The following is a 13,243-nucleotide window of genomic DNA, read 5'->3' on the forward strand; positions in this document are numbered from 1 at the left end:
TAAAGTAGTAGTTTATAGCATCAGGATCTGCAAACCTTGTGTCTTACCCCATTCAAACCCACCTACCAAAATAGTCTTTCTAAAATCAGAAGACTACCTTGCCACCACTCCCATTTGACAGCTTTTGGGATTCCTCTTCCCTTACAGGAAAGACAGACTCCTTTACCTCACCTGCCAGACTCTCTCTGCCCAGAGGTCAGCCAGCTCTCGCTGCCCAGAGGCTAGGCAGCCTCACTCACCTGCATCAGCTCCTCCCCACCAGGCTGAGATTTTTCTTCCAGTTCCACCTAGTAGTCACCTTTCTGTGTCATGGCTCCTTGCTCTTGAATGAGCTGTTTCCTCTTCCTAGAAAACCCTTTCACACTGTCCGTCTATTCCAGCTGCTATAGCAAAGTACCACAGACAGGATGGCGTATGAGCAGCAGAAATTTATTGCTCGCGGTTCTGGAGATCTAGAGTCTGAGGTCAGGGTGCCAGCATGGCCAGGTGAGGGCTCTCTTCTGGCTCACAGACTTCTCACTGTACCCTCCTCACAGGGTGGAAGGGGCTAGCGATCAGTATGGGGCTTCTTTTATAAGGGTGCAGATCGCATTCATGAGGGGGTCCACCCTCATGACTCAGTCACCTCCTGATACCATCATCTTTAGGATTTCAGCATTTGAATTTGGGGGCAACTCAAACATTCAGACCATTGCACCCATACTACCACTGGCAGATTCATTCTTTTCAGTTCTGACTCTATAATATTCATCAGAGTCCACCTACCTGAAATTTTTTTAAATGTACATGTCCTGAAATTCTTGTCCTTGCCTCTTGGAAAGAGGCCTAAGTACCAGTGTGTCAGAACTACCTAATGATTCTGATGCAACAGCCAGATCAACAAGCCTCTGAAATGTTGCTGCTCTGGGGTCAGGTTCCCAGCTTTGGAAGACCTGGTTGGGGCGGAGTGCGTGCGTGCGCTGTGGCCCATGCTCTCACCTTGGCCACCTTGTGTGCAGCTTCCCTTGGAGACGAGCGGCTCTCGGAGGGCAGCCACGGGATGCTGGTCATCTCAGGATCTTCAGCTGGCAGTGCGGGGCCTAGCCTACCACCCGCCTCCACAACTGTTGCTCTGAACGACCATATTTCGGTAGCTTTTTGCCTTATGATCCCCTCCTGATCTCACTCATCGGCAAACAGTGTGATTTATTCTGAAATACAGTTCAGCAAAGGCCAGGGATGAAGGTTGTCATTTAAAGAACTACCTTTCTTCAGACTTTCTTGTTTGAGTAAAGAGCAAGACCTTACCTCTTTTCATCTCTTCTTCTAAATATAAACTGACTCTAAAAGTGTGGATGATTTATATCTTCCTTCTCCCCACCCCTGACTTTTGGTTCCGGTTCTATGTTTTGGCAAGAACTGAAAGATCTCACTTCCTGCTGGCCACCGGTTGGTGCTTTAAGACCCGTCAGGGTGTATCTTAAATAAAACTGGTAGTGTTTCTGACTGGTAGCATTTCTGTTTCCATCCTCACTGACAGCATCACTGCGCGGCACTGAATGAGGAGCCCTGACGCCGGAAGGCAGCAGCTGGGCCCAGTAATCAGTGATGTGTTATGATTTGTGTGCTCATATGTGTGTACATCAGGCTTGTTGATTCTAAGGCATGAAATCTCCATACACACAGCCCATATTAGAGTTTTCTCCTCTCACCAAAAGCATATACTGAGAACCCAGCTCGCTGAGCATAGCTATATTCTCAAAATAACCCTCCTGTTCTCCAACAGCCTCTACTGTGTGAACCTCCCCCACTATAAATCCAAACTAAAAAAGATGTCTCCTTTCCAGCTCAGGTTTTAGACTAGTGGGCACACAACCCTATTGGTTGTGTTTTTGTTTTTGGCCGTGCCGTGCAAATTGTGATTTCTTAGTTCCCTGACCAGGGATCGAACTTGGGGCGACTGCAATGAACGCACTGAGTCTTAACTGCTGGACCACTAGGGAATTCCCTGATCCTGTCATCTTTGAATGTTATTTTGCTAGGCCTTTTTAATTTTGAACTTCTCTGTAGATATTAATTTTAATGAAACACTGTGTTGAAGAAAAGATAGAGTTAGGGGGAGATCAGAGGAAAGGAACAGAGACAAGCAAAGAATAATAAGAGTCTGTAACTCAACAGCAAGCATGGCTTATGAAGATCAAGTTGTGTTTCTGCTTCATGAATCATTGTCAGACAAATTAAGAACATATTGTTTCTTATTTATCTGTTGTCAAGGATGCAGTCTCAGGCATTGAGAATAAATCTTGATTTTCATAAGCTCAGTTGACACCATGGAGCCACAGAGCATAAAACTTGCATCTAATAAGCAATTGCGATGTGGAACGGCAGGGGCTATAATACCAGCATCACTCGCAGCTGCTTCCTGTGCCTTGGCCCTGGCATCAGGGGTTCCTTAGCAGGAATTGTACTAGACCACGGGTTTGTTTTATCTTTGTAAGAAAAACTTCAAGTTTTAGGTACATTATTTCCCCAGATCTTACAGATTGGGGATGATAACTTTCAGCTTGTGTTTGGTGAGTTCTCATCTCTGTGTCTGTCCACTTTCCCCGGCCTCCCTCCCCACCTTCCCCTAGTGAGTGATCAGTGACTGTTAAATTCCTACGGCGCGCTTATTTAATGGGCACCTCTACTATGGACTGGTTGTACAGTTTTCACGCACTGTTTAATGCTACTGCTTAGATAGTCCTTAGAGGATTCCTAGCTGACTGAAATTCCTAGTAGAAATTTTTGTTTGGCATTCCTGAAGTTGAAATATGAAAATTATGTATTAATTTGATTAAAAATAAAGGATCTCAGCTTGAACAACTGTGAGTCAGGATATATAGTATAAATCTTTAAAAGAACAAAAGTAAATGTAAATCTTTAAAGGAACAAAAGTAACAATGTAAAGTAATAATTTAAATATTTGAATTAATACCAAAGCATCACTTCCACAATTCCTGTATTATCAAAATTAGCATCAGTGCCGTACAACATGAAGTTTATTTTTGACTTTTAAAGAGTGCTCCTTTAAAACTCGTGTGCAGTGACAGAAAGCAGTCAAGTTTGCCTGGTGGTAGATGGATTGGATTGATTGATCACCAAGGGGCCAGGGCACTTGTTTGGGTGATGGAAATGTAGAAGCTTGTCAGGACTCATTTAACTATACTTAAAATGGGTGTATTTTGTTGGATGTAAATTATGCTTCAATAAGTTGATTCTCACTAGTTTTAATGTTCCTTCTTTTAGTAACATTAAACTTAATGGAATCTTTGACCTTTACTATCCACCGGCTCTCCCTCAAGACTGCTCCCTGCTACTAAACAACTAAATGAACTATTTAAAGGTCAGTTAGGTAAAATTCAGGAGCAGAGGAAGTTATTAAGAAGCTGGAAGCATGTCGAGTTTGTCACTGCCGCCTGAGGGTGGCGGTTGAAAACATAAGCCATTGCTTGCCTAGCTGTCCCTATCAGTGAGATGGTCTAGGGTGATTGGACCCAACACAGGAACAAGAAAGAGACCAGAGTGAAATGGTTTCTAAATGTATCTCAATTCTGTTTGGCCAGCTGTTGCGAAGCTCTTTGGTGAATAACAGAACTCAGGCCAAGGTGGCGGAGGAACTGGGCATGCAGGAATACGCCATCACCAACGACAAGACCAAAAGACCTGTCGCCCTGAGAACCAAGACCTTGGCTGACCTTTTGGAATGTGAGTCCTACAGAGAAAGCTGTTCTCTTAACCTGCAGATTCAAAGTCTGCCACTTCTCACTGTTACGACATTCTGACTAAAGAAACCTCTCTTCTGTTTTAATTTTGATTTATGCTTCTCTCCAAAGCTTGTTTGAAAGAGAATAATTTGGAATTAAAACATGTGAATAATGGATTTATGTTCCATCTGTGTTCACTGGTGCCCCCGCCCCCACACCCCTCCGACCTAAAGCTTAGCCATCAAATCTCTTTGTGTGAAACAGTAGCAGAATGTGAAGACCGGTAATAGTGAATCATAGCTGTTTCTTTTGCCACCAGCAACCTTTAGATATGGGCATAGAGGAAAGAAGGTAATTTATTCACTGAATACTAGAATTATTATCTATTGTGAATGAACTCAAAGCTCTATGGACAACATTGTCAGCTTTTACAGTTTCTGATATGGTCTAGTAGCATATAAGTAATCCTGTTAAGCTAATTAAAGGATTATAAGTGCAATTTTATTGTTTCTAATACTACTTTAAAGTAAGTGGGCCATTCACTGGGCCTTGGAACCTTTTTTTAAAATTTAATATTATGGTATTTTTGACAACTGCAGTTATACACAAATACTAAAGTCTACCATACAAATCAGCTGATTTACAAAGTGTAAAGGCAGTCTGACTAAGGAACTTAAAAGAATCTCTTTTTCAATTAAAGAAAAGTAACAACATTAAAAGTACAAAAAGATTAAGTTGAGTGATCAGTCTCAGTAGCCTTTGTTTTTGCTTAACAGAAGCTATTTTTAACTCCTTTGAAAAACTCACCATTTGTTTACATGTTTGAGATAACCTTTATAATGAAGTTGTCTTTGGGGGTCACCATTTATTAATATAAATTTGGTTATATTGTCATTAAGCCCAGTATTTATTTTTCCTCCGTTTTGGCAGATTGAATCCATAGATGGTCCCATTTCTGTTCATGAAATGTGACACAGCCCCTGTCAATGGGTGGCCTCAAGATTAGTATTAAGAGTAGCAGGCCTTCGGATGTGCTTGTTCTGGCCTTGTATGATCTTCAAGTTTTATTTTGATTTATTTGATCCTAACATGGTTGCATTCCCTGATGTCATTCTTCCCCTGCTATATACAGCAGCATTTTGTGTATCGTTCTAACTAATTGTTCATTTAGCCCTCAGACAAATGTAATTTGGTCTTTGTGGTTTTTGCATCTTAATCACACATCTCTATTGCTGTGTCTAATATTAGTGATAAAGAGTAGTTCTTGTTTGAAGCAAGATGAAATGGTAATGCTAAAAAATAAAGAGGGGGCTTGGAAGGTGAAAACCTTATTAAAATGTTTCTTAAAAGGCTCGGTCTCATACTCTTTCTAGTAAATGGCAGTGCATCGGGGCTTATGTTACCCTTTCTCTTTTTCAGCATTTATTGCAGCGCTATACATTGATAAAGACTTGGAATACGTTCATACTTTCATGAATGTTTGTTTCTTTCCACGATTAAAAGTAAGCTCATATAAAATTTAAATTAGTTGTTTGCTCTATGCTTGGTGATTTTGGAATCCTTTACTAAGTACTGTTTGGGGGACTTGCTACAGGAATTCATTTTGAATCAGGATTGGAACGACCCCAAGTCTCAGCTTCAGCAGTGCTGCCTGACTCTTAGGACAGAAGGAAAAGAACCGGACATTCCGCTGTACAAGTGAGTATGTGCTGCCCGCAGGCTGTTGGACCCGGGAAGCCTAGAATAACCCACCGCGTGCCAGGAGGAAGAGCTCACTGCTGTGCGGCAGTGGTGATGAGAGCCCTGGGGGGAGGCTTCGTGACTCTGACTGGACCCAGCACTGAAACTCTCTGGGCCTCTCAGTCTTTTTGCTCTAAGTAAGTGGGTCACATTTGATTATCTGTGCTTTCTCCATGTCTAAAATACGGTGAACGGCTCCCTGGGAGAAAGATGAGATCAAGATAAGAGAAATTTGGGTTAAATTGTTTTTATATGCATTCTTATGTTTGTCTTCTTATTTCTTATAACCCATGCTGCCTGCACACCTAGACTAGGCGGCCTGTGCTTGTTTATTTGTAACTGTACTTGGGTGTCTCTCCTTCTGAAGCCCTGCTGGCATCTGCCCCAATCGCCTAACGGGCAGTCACTGTCGGAAGCCAGGCAGTTCTTCACCACGGCTGTGTTATTCAAATATTTGGAACTTTTCTTTCCAGGATGTGTACCAAAAGCTGCTGTGTACATTTGAATATCTTTAGTGACACATCCTTATCCTTTGAGGAGTAGCCAAAAGTCATCCAAAGGAAATGCAAGTTGCTATACACATAACACCGGTTTTGATGAAAACGGGAGGTTTGACTCTGAAGTTGAGTAATTAGCTTGAGACACTCAGAAGGTGGTTTTAGAAGCTGGTTTCAAAGAGGAATTATAAAAGGGAGGGATTATTAAAATAAGTGGGTTGCCTCTCAAGGTATGGTCTGGATATGTGTTTTTAAGGATGTTTAAATACCTACCTTTAGTACTGGGTTACCCCTATCTCTGTTCACACGTGCGTACAAGTATACACATTTGTGTGTTTCATATGAAATAAAAGCCTCACCACCACCTCCCCCCCTCCCCACCCCATCCTGTGGACTTTCTCAGACTTCACAGTACTCAAGGGAAAACACCAGAGTGGCAGCCGGGAATTTTAAATCCTTTTTTATGTTTTTATTTAATAGTCACAACACGTTATAGGCTTTTTCACTGAAAGAAAAACTGAGGCCAAGAAAAGGTTGAGTCACCCCGCAGCAGGCTGCTATAGATTGTCCCAAGAAGCTGTCACTGCTGAACAATGTTTCCTTTATTCATTGGGAAAAAACCCCAAATGTTTAGAAATAGCACTTAAATATGTGTCTAATAAGCATAATGAACATCCAGACTGTACTACGTGAAAGGCTCAAAGTATCTCCTCATCAAAGTGATAATTAAAGTTCAGTAAGTGAAATGAGGGTGATAAACTGCTCTTAGTGCAGGCATGATTCCTATAATAAGCGCTGCCTTTAAGAAGCCGTCCGTGCACTTTCATCCCAGTGAGTACAGACAAAGGAAATGACTGCCCCCCTCTCATAAATCCCCCCATGAAAGCGTGCGACGAGCTTGTTCTTTTTTATCAAGATGATGGGGTTGTTTTACATAGTTTTTTTTTCAAGATTACTGTGTTCATCCCATTATCTTTGCCGGCTACTTTTAATTTCCCTTTTCCATGAAGTTATCAGTTTTACCACACTTGAAATCTGCACCTTGTCATTAATATCCAGAGTACCCGGTGTTTTGTTTTTTGGCAGTTGTGTTGTGTACTCCGATTATAACATACCTTTGAGATGATCTCTGATTTTTCGTTAGAAAGAATCCATAAAGGATGTGATGCTATTCAGACGGGGCTTGCAGTGTATTACCCAAATATTTGTGATTTTTCGCTGTGTGATTAGCACTGAAATACAATGAACAGACTGAAGTGGCTAACTTTAATTTTATACTTGGAATAACACTTTGAAATTATTTAAAAATATTTTATACTTTACTGTTTGCCTTCAGATACTGTTCATAATGGTTTGAAGATATATACACACACACACACACACACACAAAATTCACTATAGAATTTGAAAAATTTCCTACTTCAGAGCTGTCTATATTTGTCATCTTAGCAAATCAAAACTGTACTCCTTTAATTTTCTTGTTATTTTTGCCTTCCTCTCTCTCAGCAGTAAGTCACATGATTTTTCATGGAGTTATGTATGAGCAGTAACAGTTAAGTAGCACTTTACATAATTACTGCTCTTTCCTTTTCCTTTCAGGACTCTGCAGACAGTGGGGCCATCCCATGCGAGGACCTACACTGTGGCTGTCTACTTCAAGGGAGAAAGAATTGGCTGTGGGAAAGGACCAAGGTATGAGAGGACAATACTTTAAGTTTCTTCAAATGAACATCCTGTGTGTCTGAGAAGTATTAATATCTGCTTGGTATTTCCAAACTCTGCAGCCTGTCTTTTTGAACTTAGAGTATAGAGTGTTCAAGGGTAGTAGCAAAGTGACTCTCGAGGCTTAATATCCCCACCAAACTCAGCCCCAGACTTGAGAATTGGCCTTGAGCAGTGGGAGTGCCATTGCATAAAGGTCTTTGGCTGCCTAGAGAAAACCACATTAGCAGGAGCGCACACAGGTAAGGTCTGTTCACTGCTGCAAGCATTTTATGAAACATGCCGTGCGTGACACAGCCGTTAGACACTTGATCTCTTATTACTATTCACTTGAGCTTTGTGGAAATGCTCACATCTTCAGGTAAAAAGAATTTCATATGTTATCACCTTTCTTTGAACCTTCCAATTTATATCTTAAACTGAGAAGTGATTTGAAGTCTGTCTGTATGTGTATTTTTTTACTCTTTGCCTCTTAAATTTTACACTGAGGATGTTCAAATTTAAGTAAGAAGTACTTCAGACCTAATATAAGTGGAAGGCGTTTTATTGCACTGTTGAAAGTGTGGAACGAATAACTTAAACAGGCTTTGTACAGATAAATGACATTTCTGCATGCCCTGGTGTATATTCCTATCTGTGCAATTCAGTATGTGACAGTAGAGATAATCAGATAAAATTGTATGCACCAAACATGAAAACTAGCCTGAATAAATTGGAGCCATATTTTGTGTTTTGGGGAAAAAAAATCTTTAAAGTGTACCTTGTCTTCATTTTCTTTAATAGTATTCAGCAAGCAGAAATGGGAGCAGCAATGGATGCACTTGAAAAATGTAAGCCTATCTCTTTTTCTATAATTATATGTTCATAATGTAATGAGTGTTTTATGGATAGAAAATGGGAAAGTAGAAAAATGGTAAGTACTGATAAAATGTGATCTTCTTTTCTTCATAATTATTCTCCGCACGGAGTGTAGTATAATGTAAGATATGTATAAAATAGGCTTATAATTTTAAAAAAAGTATTCCCAAATGCTTTTTGATTTTCATTTTCCTATTTTGCATAGAGTCCCACTCTCAGCACAGGTAACCCATGTGAGTGACTTAGGATATTTCATTCTATATATTTCTCTATAGTTCTAAAATCTTAAACCTGTGAAGGTTTTTTCTTTTTGGCGTTTGGCCACTGTTTAATTAAAGTGGGATATTTACATACTTCTCTGCATCCCTCTTTTCTTGCTAGATAATACATCACGGGCAGCCCTCCAGGTCATAGTGGCTCCTTTCTTAAGGGCTGCATCATATTTCACACTGTGGATATGCCGTATTTTATTCAGCTTTTTAAATTTTTGGTGGATACTGTTTCTGTCTTTTTATCACTGTTGATACTAAAAGTCTCTATATTGGTGCTTTTAGTTCCGGGGGATGGATTCCCAAGGGTAGGATAGCTGGGTTGAAGACACTTAAATTACATAATTGACCCTGTAGGGAACTGCAGAGTCTTCTGTAAATTGAAGGCTTAAGCGCAAGAAAGTTGTCTTCTAAGGTATATCGTGCCGCCCAGCAAAACCTGTGGGCAGAACCTGACAGTGCAGTTCCATCAGGCTTCAGCTGCCAGCTCAGCGTGGGCGAGAGCGAAGTGTGGGAAGCTGGAAGGGAGCAGGCTCTGGATGCTCAGCCTGGGAGAAATTCCAAGAAAGGCAGGAGGGCCAAGTAGCCATGCGGAAATCTGCAGATGAGAGCTTGGGGGCCAAGGGGAGGGGAGTCCTGGGGATAGAAGCTGGTGTTTCAGGCTCCCAAGTCCATGGAATCTTCACTAAGAGTTTTGTTGACTCTGTTGAGGAGCTTTTAAAATCCATTATATATATATGGATTTTATTATTTATTTTATTACAGTCACATATTGTAATAAAAATGAGACTCCATTTTTCCACCTATAAGATTGTTAAAGGTAATCTTTGGAGTTTTCATTTGTTTGCTTTCAGCCATAAAACAGTACTTGGAGAGATGGCTGATTCTAAGACTGGCCTATATGTCTGAACTGGTAGGAGGTAAAAGTTTAAAGTGCAGGAAAGCAGTTTGATGGTATGCATCAGGTCCTGAATGACATCCGTACCCTTTGACCTAGAGATTTCCTTTCTAGAAGTCAAACCTAAGAAAACAATTGGCATTATGAGTGAAAGTTTCCATAACCATGATGATTGTGACAAGTTGATTTATAATAGTGAAAAAAATCAATCAGTCCTTCAAACTGTGTGTTTGAACATAGAGAAATGTTTAGATAAATTATCCCAGAGGTTGACGAACATTTTCTGTAAAGGACCAGATAGTAAATACTCTTATCGCAATTACACAGCTCTGATGTTGTGGCCCATAGACTCAGGTAGAATACAGATGGCTAGTGTCTGTGTTCTAGTAAAACTGTATTTACCAAAACAGGTAGAGGATTAGATTTGTCCTATAGACAGGAGTCTGCCAACCTTGGCTTTGTCCAAGTGTAATATCAAAATATTTTTGAAGAGTCATAATACGGGAAAATGCTTATACTACTAGAATAAGTGAAAAAAGTGTATCCATCAAAGTGTGCTTATAGCTATATTCTGCCAGTGTAAGTTGGGCTCAGGGAATGATTTTAAGTGGTTGTGTGTCTAATTCATATATGTGCGCATTTACATTGTGTGTATGTGTGTCAGGTATAAATTTACTTCATAGGAAAGGGCTTATTATAAGGATATATTCTAAAAGCTTATCTGTGGCTATATCTGAGTGGTGGGATTATGCTCTTAATATTTGAAACCCATGTTTCATACAGTACATAAGGAATCAATTTAATATACTTAGAGAATAGGATCTTACTGCTATTTTATTTCTAAAATTCAGATGCCATTATGTTTCTCTTTTGCTTAAAATCAATCACTGACTCTTAGGCCCTTACTCGCCTTTCATATTCTTTTCCCACCACCCTGTCGCTCCCTGTCTTCCACCTTTCGGGAGCGAAGATGAGACACAGTGTTAAAAGGAAGGAGGGTTTGGGAATATACTGTATATGTTTATTATGCTTCATCTGTAACAAAGTCAAGCACTCTCTCAAATATGCCATGCTCTCTGATTCTCTTTTACTTTTTAAAAATTTACTTTTCTTAAAAATTTATCTGATTTTAATTGGAGGACAATTGCTTTACAATATTGTGTTGGTTTCTGCCATACTCAACGTGAATCAGCCATAGGAATATATATGAAAGTGAAATCGCTCAGTCGTGTCTGACTCTCTGCAACCCCGTGGACTGTAGCCCACCAGACTCCTCCGTCCATGGGATTCTCCAGGCAAGAGTACTGGAGTGAGTTGCCATTTCCTTCTCCAGGAGATCTTCCCGCCCCAGGAACCGAACTCTGGTCTCCTGCGTTGCAGGCAGATGCTTTAACCTCTGAGCCACCAGAGAAGCCCCAGGAATACATATGTCCCCTCCTTATTTTTAAATATGAAGTAGTCCCTCTTGTGTTTAACAGACCTGCACCCAGTTCCCAGACAGCTCGCGTCACTCTCATTTGTTCACGCATCCCTTTGTGGTGTGTGCTGTTGAAGTGTGTGTCGAATAAGTGTATAAGATGACTCTTTCGTGTTTCTTACTCCATTGCTACACTCATTACATATCACAAATAACAACTGAATTGTAAAATTTTTACATCTCAATCAAGATTTCCACCCTGTCAACACCCTTGAACAGGGTCAAATATCAAACTAAATATAGCTTCAACTGTGCTACTGAGTGACATGTCCTTTCACCAAATGAAAGTGCAGTACTTGGGTTGCTGTTGCTCGTAAGCTTTGGGTCTCTTGAGTAAACTTCATAGGTTGAATTATCAGAAACGGTGACTTAAGTTGTGGCCTCGTCCTTTTGTCCATCTGATCTTTTTCCTCTGTTCAGATAGAGGAAAATTGTTGGTAAATGATGATGTGATAATATTGTTATTTGTTTGAAGTTTTGGGTTTAAGCTTTGTAAAAATATACAGCTCATTTTTGCTATAGCTTTTAATCTCTCCCTAAAAATCACTTGTTGCTGGGAGAACTGTGTTAAAATGCCTAGCTGGAAACATGCTGAAGTCACACGCTATGTTTTAACAACTGTGTATTCCGGTGCCTTTTATGGTTGAGTTCACATCAGACATTGAAATCCAGAACCAGGTGCCCATTTAGACTTCCATTATGTTCCTGAATGATAAAAGAAAAAGAGAAGAAAATGAGCAATTTTTTTTTCTCTTGCCTTACAAAGTGCAGCTCTATATTTTTGTTTGTGTGTGTGTTGCGTTTAGTTTGCATCATCCTGTGCACTGGTAGCTTTCCTTTATTAAGTGTAAAATATATCTCCTTGTGTCAGATAACTTTCCCCAGATGGCCCATCAGAAGCGGTTCATTGAACGGAAATACAGACAAGAGTTAAAAGAAATGAGGTGGGAAAGAGAGCATCAAGAGAAAGAGCCAGATGAGACCGAAGACATAAAGAAATAAAGGAAGGCACGGACGGAAGTGGTGGTGTATTTACTTGCCTAATAACTGTGACTGCTGCCCATTGAGACCTAGCCTAGTTTTTGTGGAGACGCTGAATGAAGTCTGCCCATTGAAATAAAACACAAAGTCACACCATTCTCGTTTTACTGATCTCATATTTGGTTTTTAGCTGGATGGCCTTTATTACAAAGTGTTTGATTTCTATTTAATGTAAAACTTCACTTGGGTAAATGTGTGTATTCCCCGTTATTTTGCTTTTTAAACAATAAAATTAAAAATGTATATCCTGTGTGGAATAGATCCTATTCTTTCTATTTTCTGAGACTGTGACTCCAGACTTTCAGTAGATAAGCAAAAAAATCACTTTACCAGATATTTGGGTTATGCTCTATAAACACCTTTACTGTTTGAAATCTCTGGATTAATCTCCATTTTCAGCTTTCATCTTGGTGTTTATCAGGTCCTCAGCTGCAAACATGATGCTTACTAACCAGTGAGTCCTTTGTAGAAGGAATCCCTTTAACATTTAACTGGCTAATGGAAGGGGGAAAGACTGATATTTGAGTCACATATGTTCCTTGAATCACTAGAATCAGGAGAAATCATGATTCCAAGCCAGATGACACTTTAAAGCAGGTGGTCTTACCCTGGGGTCAGTGGACCCTTTTAGAAATTTATAGACGAACTTCAGGAATGTCTCAGAATATCTTGAAATTATGTTGGATTTGGGGAGGGAGTGGGCAGAAGGGAGAGGAGGGTTCATAGCTTTTCACAGCTCCAAGCAGCTCCTTTATTAGGTCCCTGTAATAAAGGGCTAACAATGCATTAAAAGATGTAACATCTTTTTAATGTTAATTTTAAACTGAACTTCACTGGCTTCTTATTAATAAAGACAAAACTTCTTTTTTAAAACAAATATGTTTTTATTCATTACTCTAGCGGATATCTAATGAGTGTCTGCTATGTGTCTGGCATTGTTATAGGCCCTGGGGCTATAGCAGTGGAAAAATAAAATTCCCTGCCCTTGGGGGAGCATGCTAATGAAGGAAGACACA

General features: G+C 40.0%; 1 protein-coding gene across 4 annotated transcripts in view; it reads left to right on the forward strand.

The window, feature by feature from the left end:
- DROSHA (drosha ribonuclease III) overlaps positions 1–12,470 on the forward strand; it is a 120,088-nt gene extending 107,618 nt beyond the window's left edge. For all 4 annotated transcript variants that reach the window (XM_069555966.1, XM_069555969.1, XM_069555967.1 and 1 more), the window contains 6 exons: positions 3,585–3,726; positions 5,145–5,227; positions 5,320–5,423; positions 7,562–7,654; positions 8,468–8,514; positions 12,058–12,470. In XM_069555966.1, the coding sequence (XP_069412067.1) occupies positions 3,585–3,726; positions 5,145–5,227; positions 5,320–5,423; positions 7,562–7,654; positions 8,468–8,514; positions 12,058–12,188 (600 nt within the window). In that variant the 3' untranslated portion in view covers positions 12,189–12,470. The remainder of the gene's footprint in view (positions 1–3,584; positions 3,727–5,144; positions 5,228–5,319; positions 5,424–7,561; positions 7,655–8,467; positions 8,515–12,057) is intronic.
- Positions 12,471–13,243: the final 773 nt, after the last annotated feature.

Source organism: Ovis canadensis, chromosome 16 (assembly GCF_042477335.2).
Source record: "Ovis canadensis isolate MfBH-ARS-UI-01 breed Bighorn chromosome 16, ARS-UI_OviCan_v2, whole genome shotgun sequence".
In the NCBI taxonomy this organism is placed as follows: Eukaryota; Metazoa; Chordata; class Mammalia; order Artiodactyla; family Bovidae; genus Ovis; species Ovis canadensis.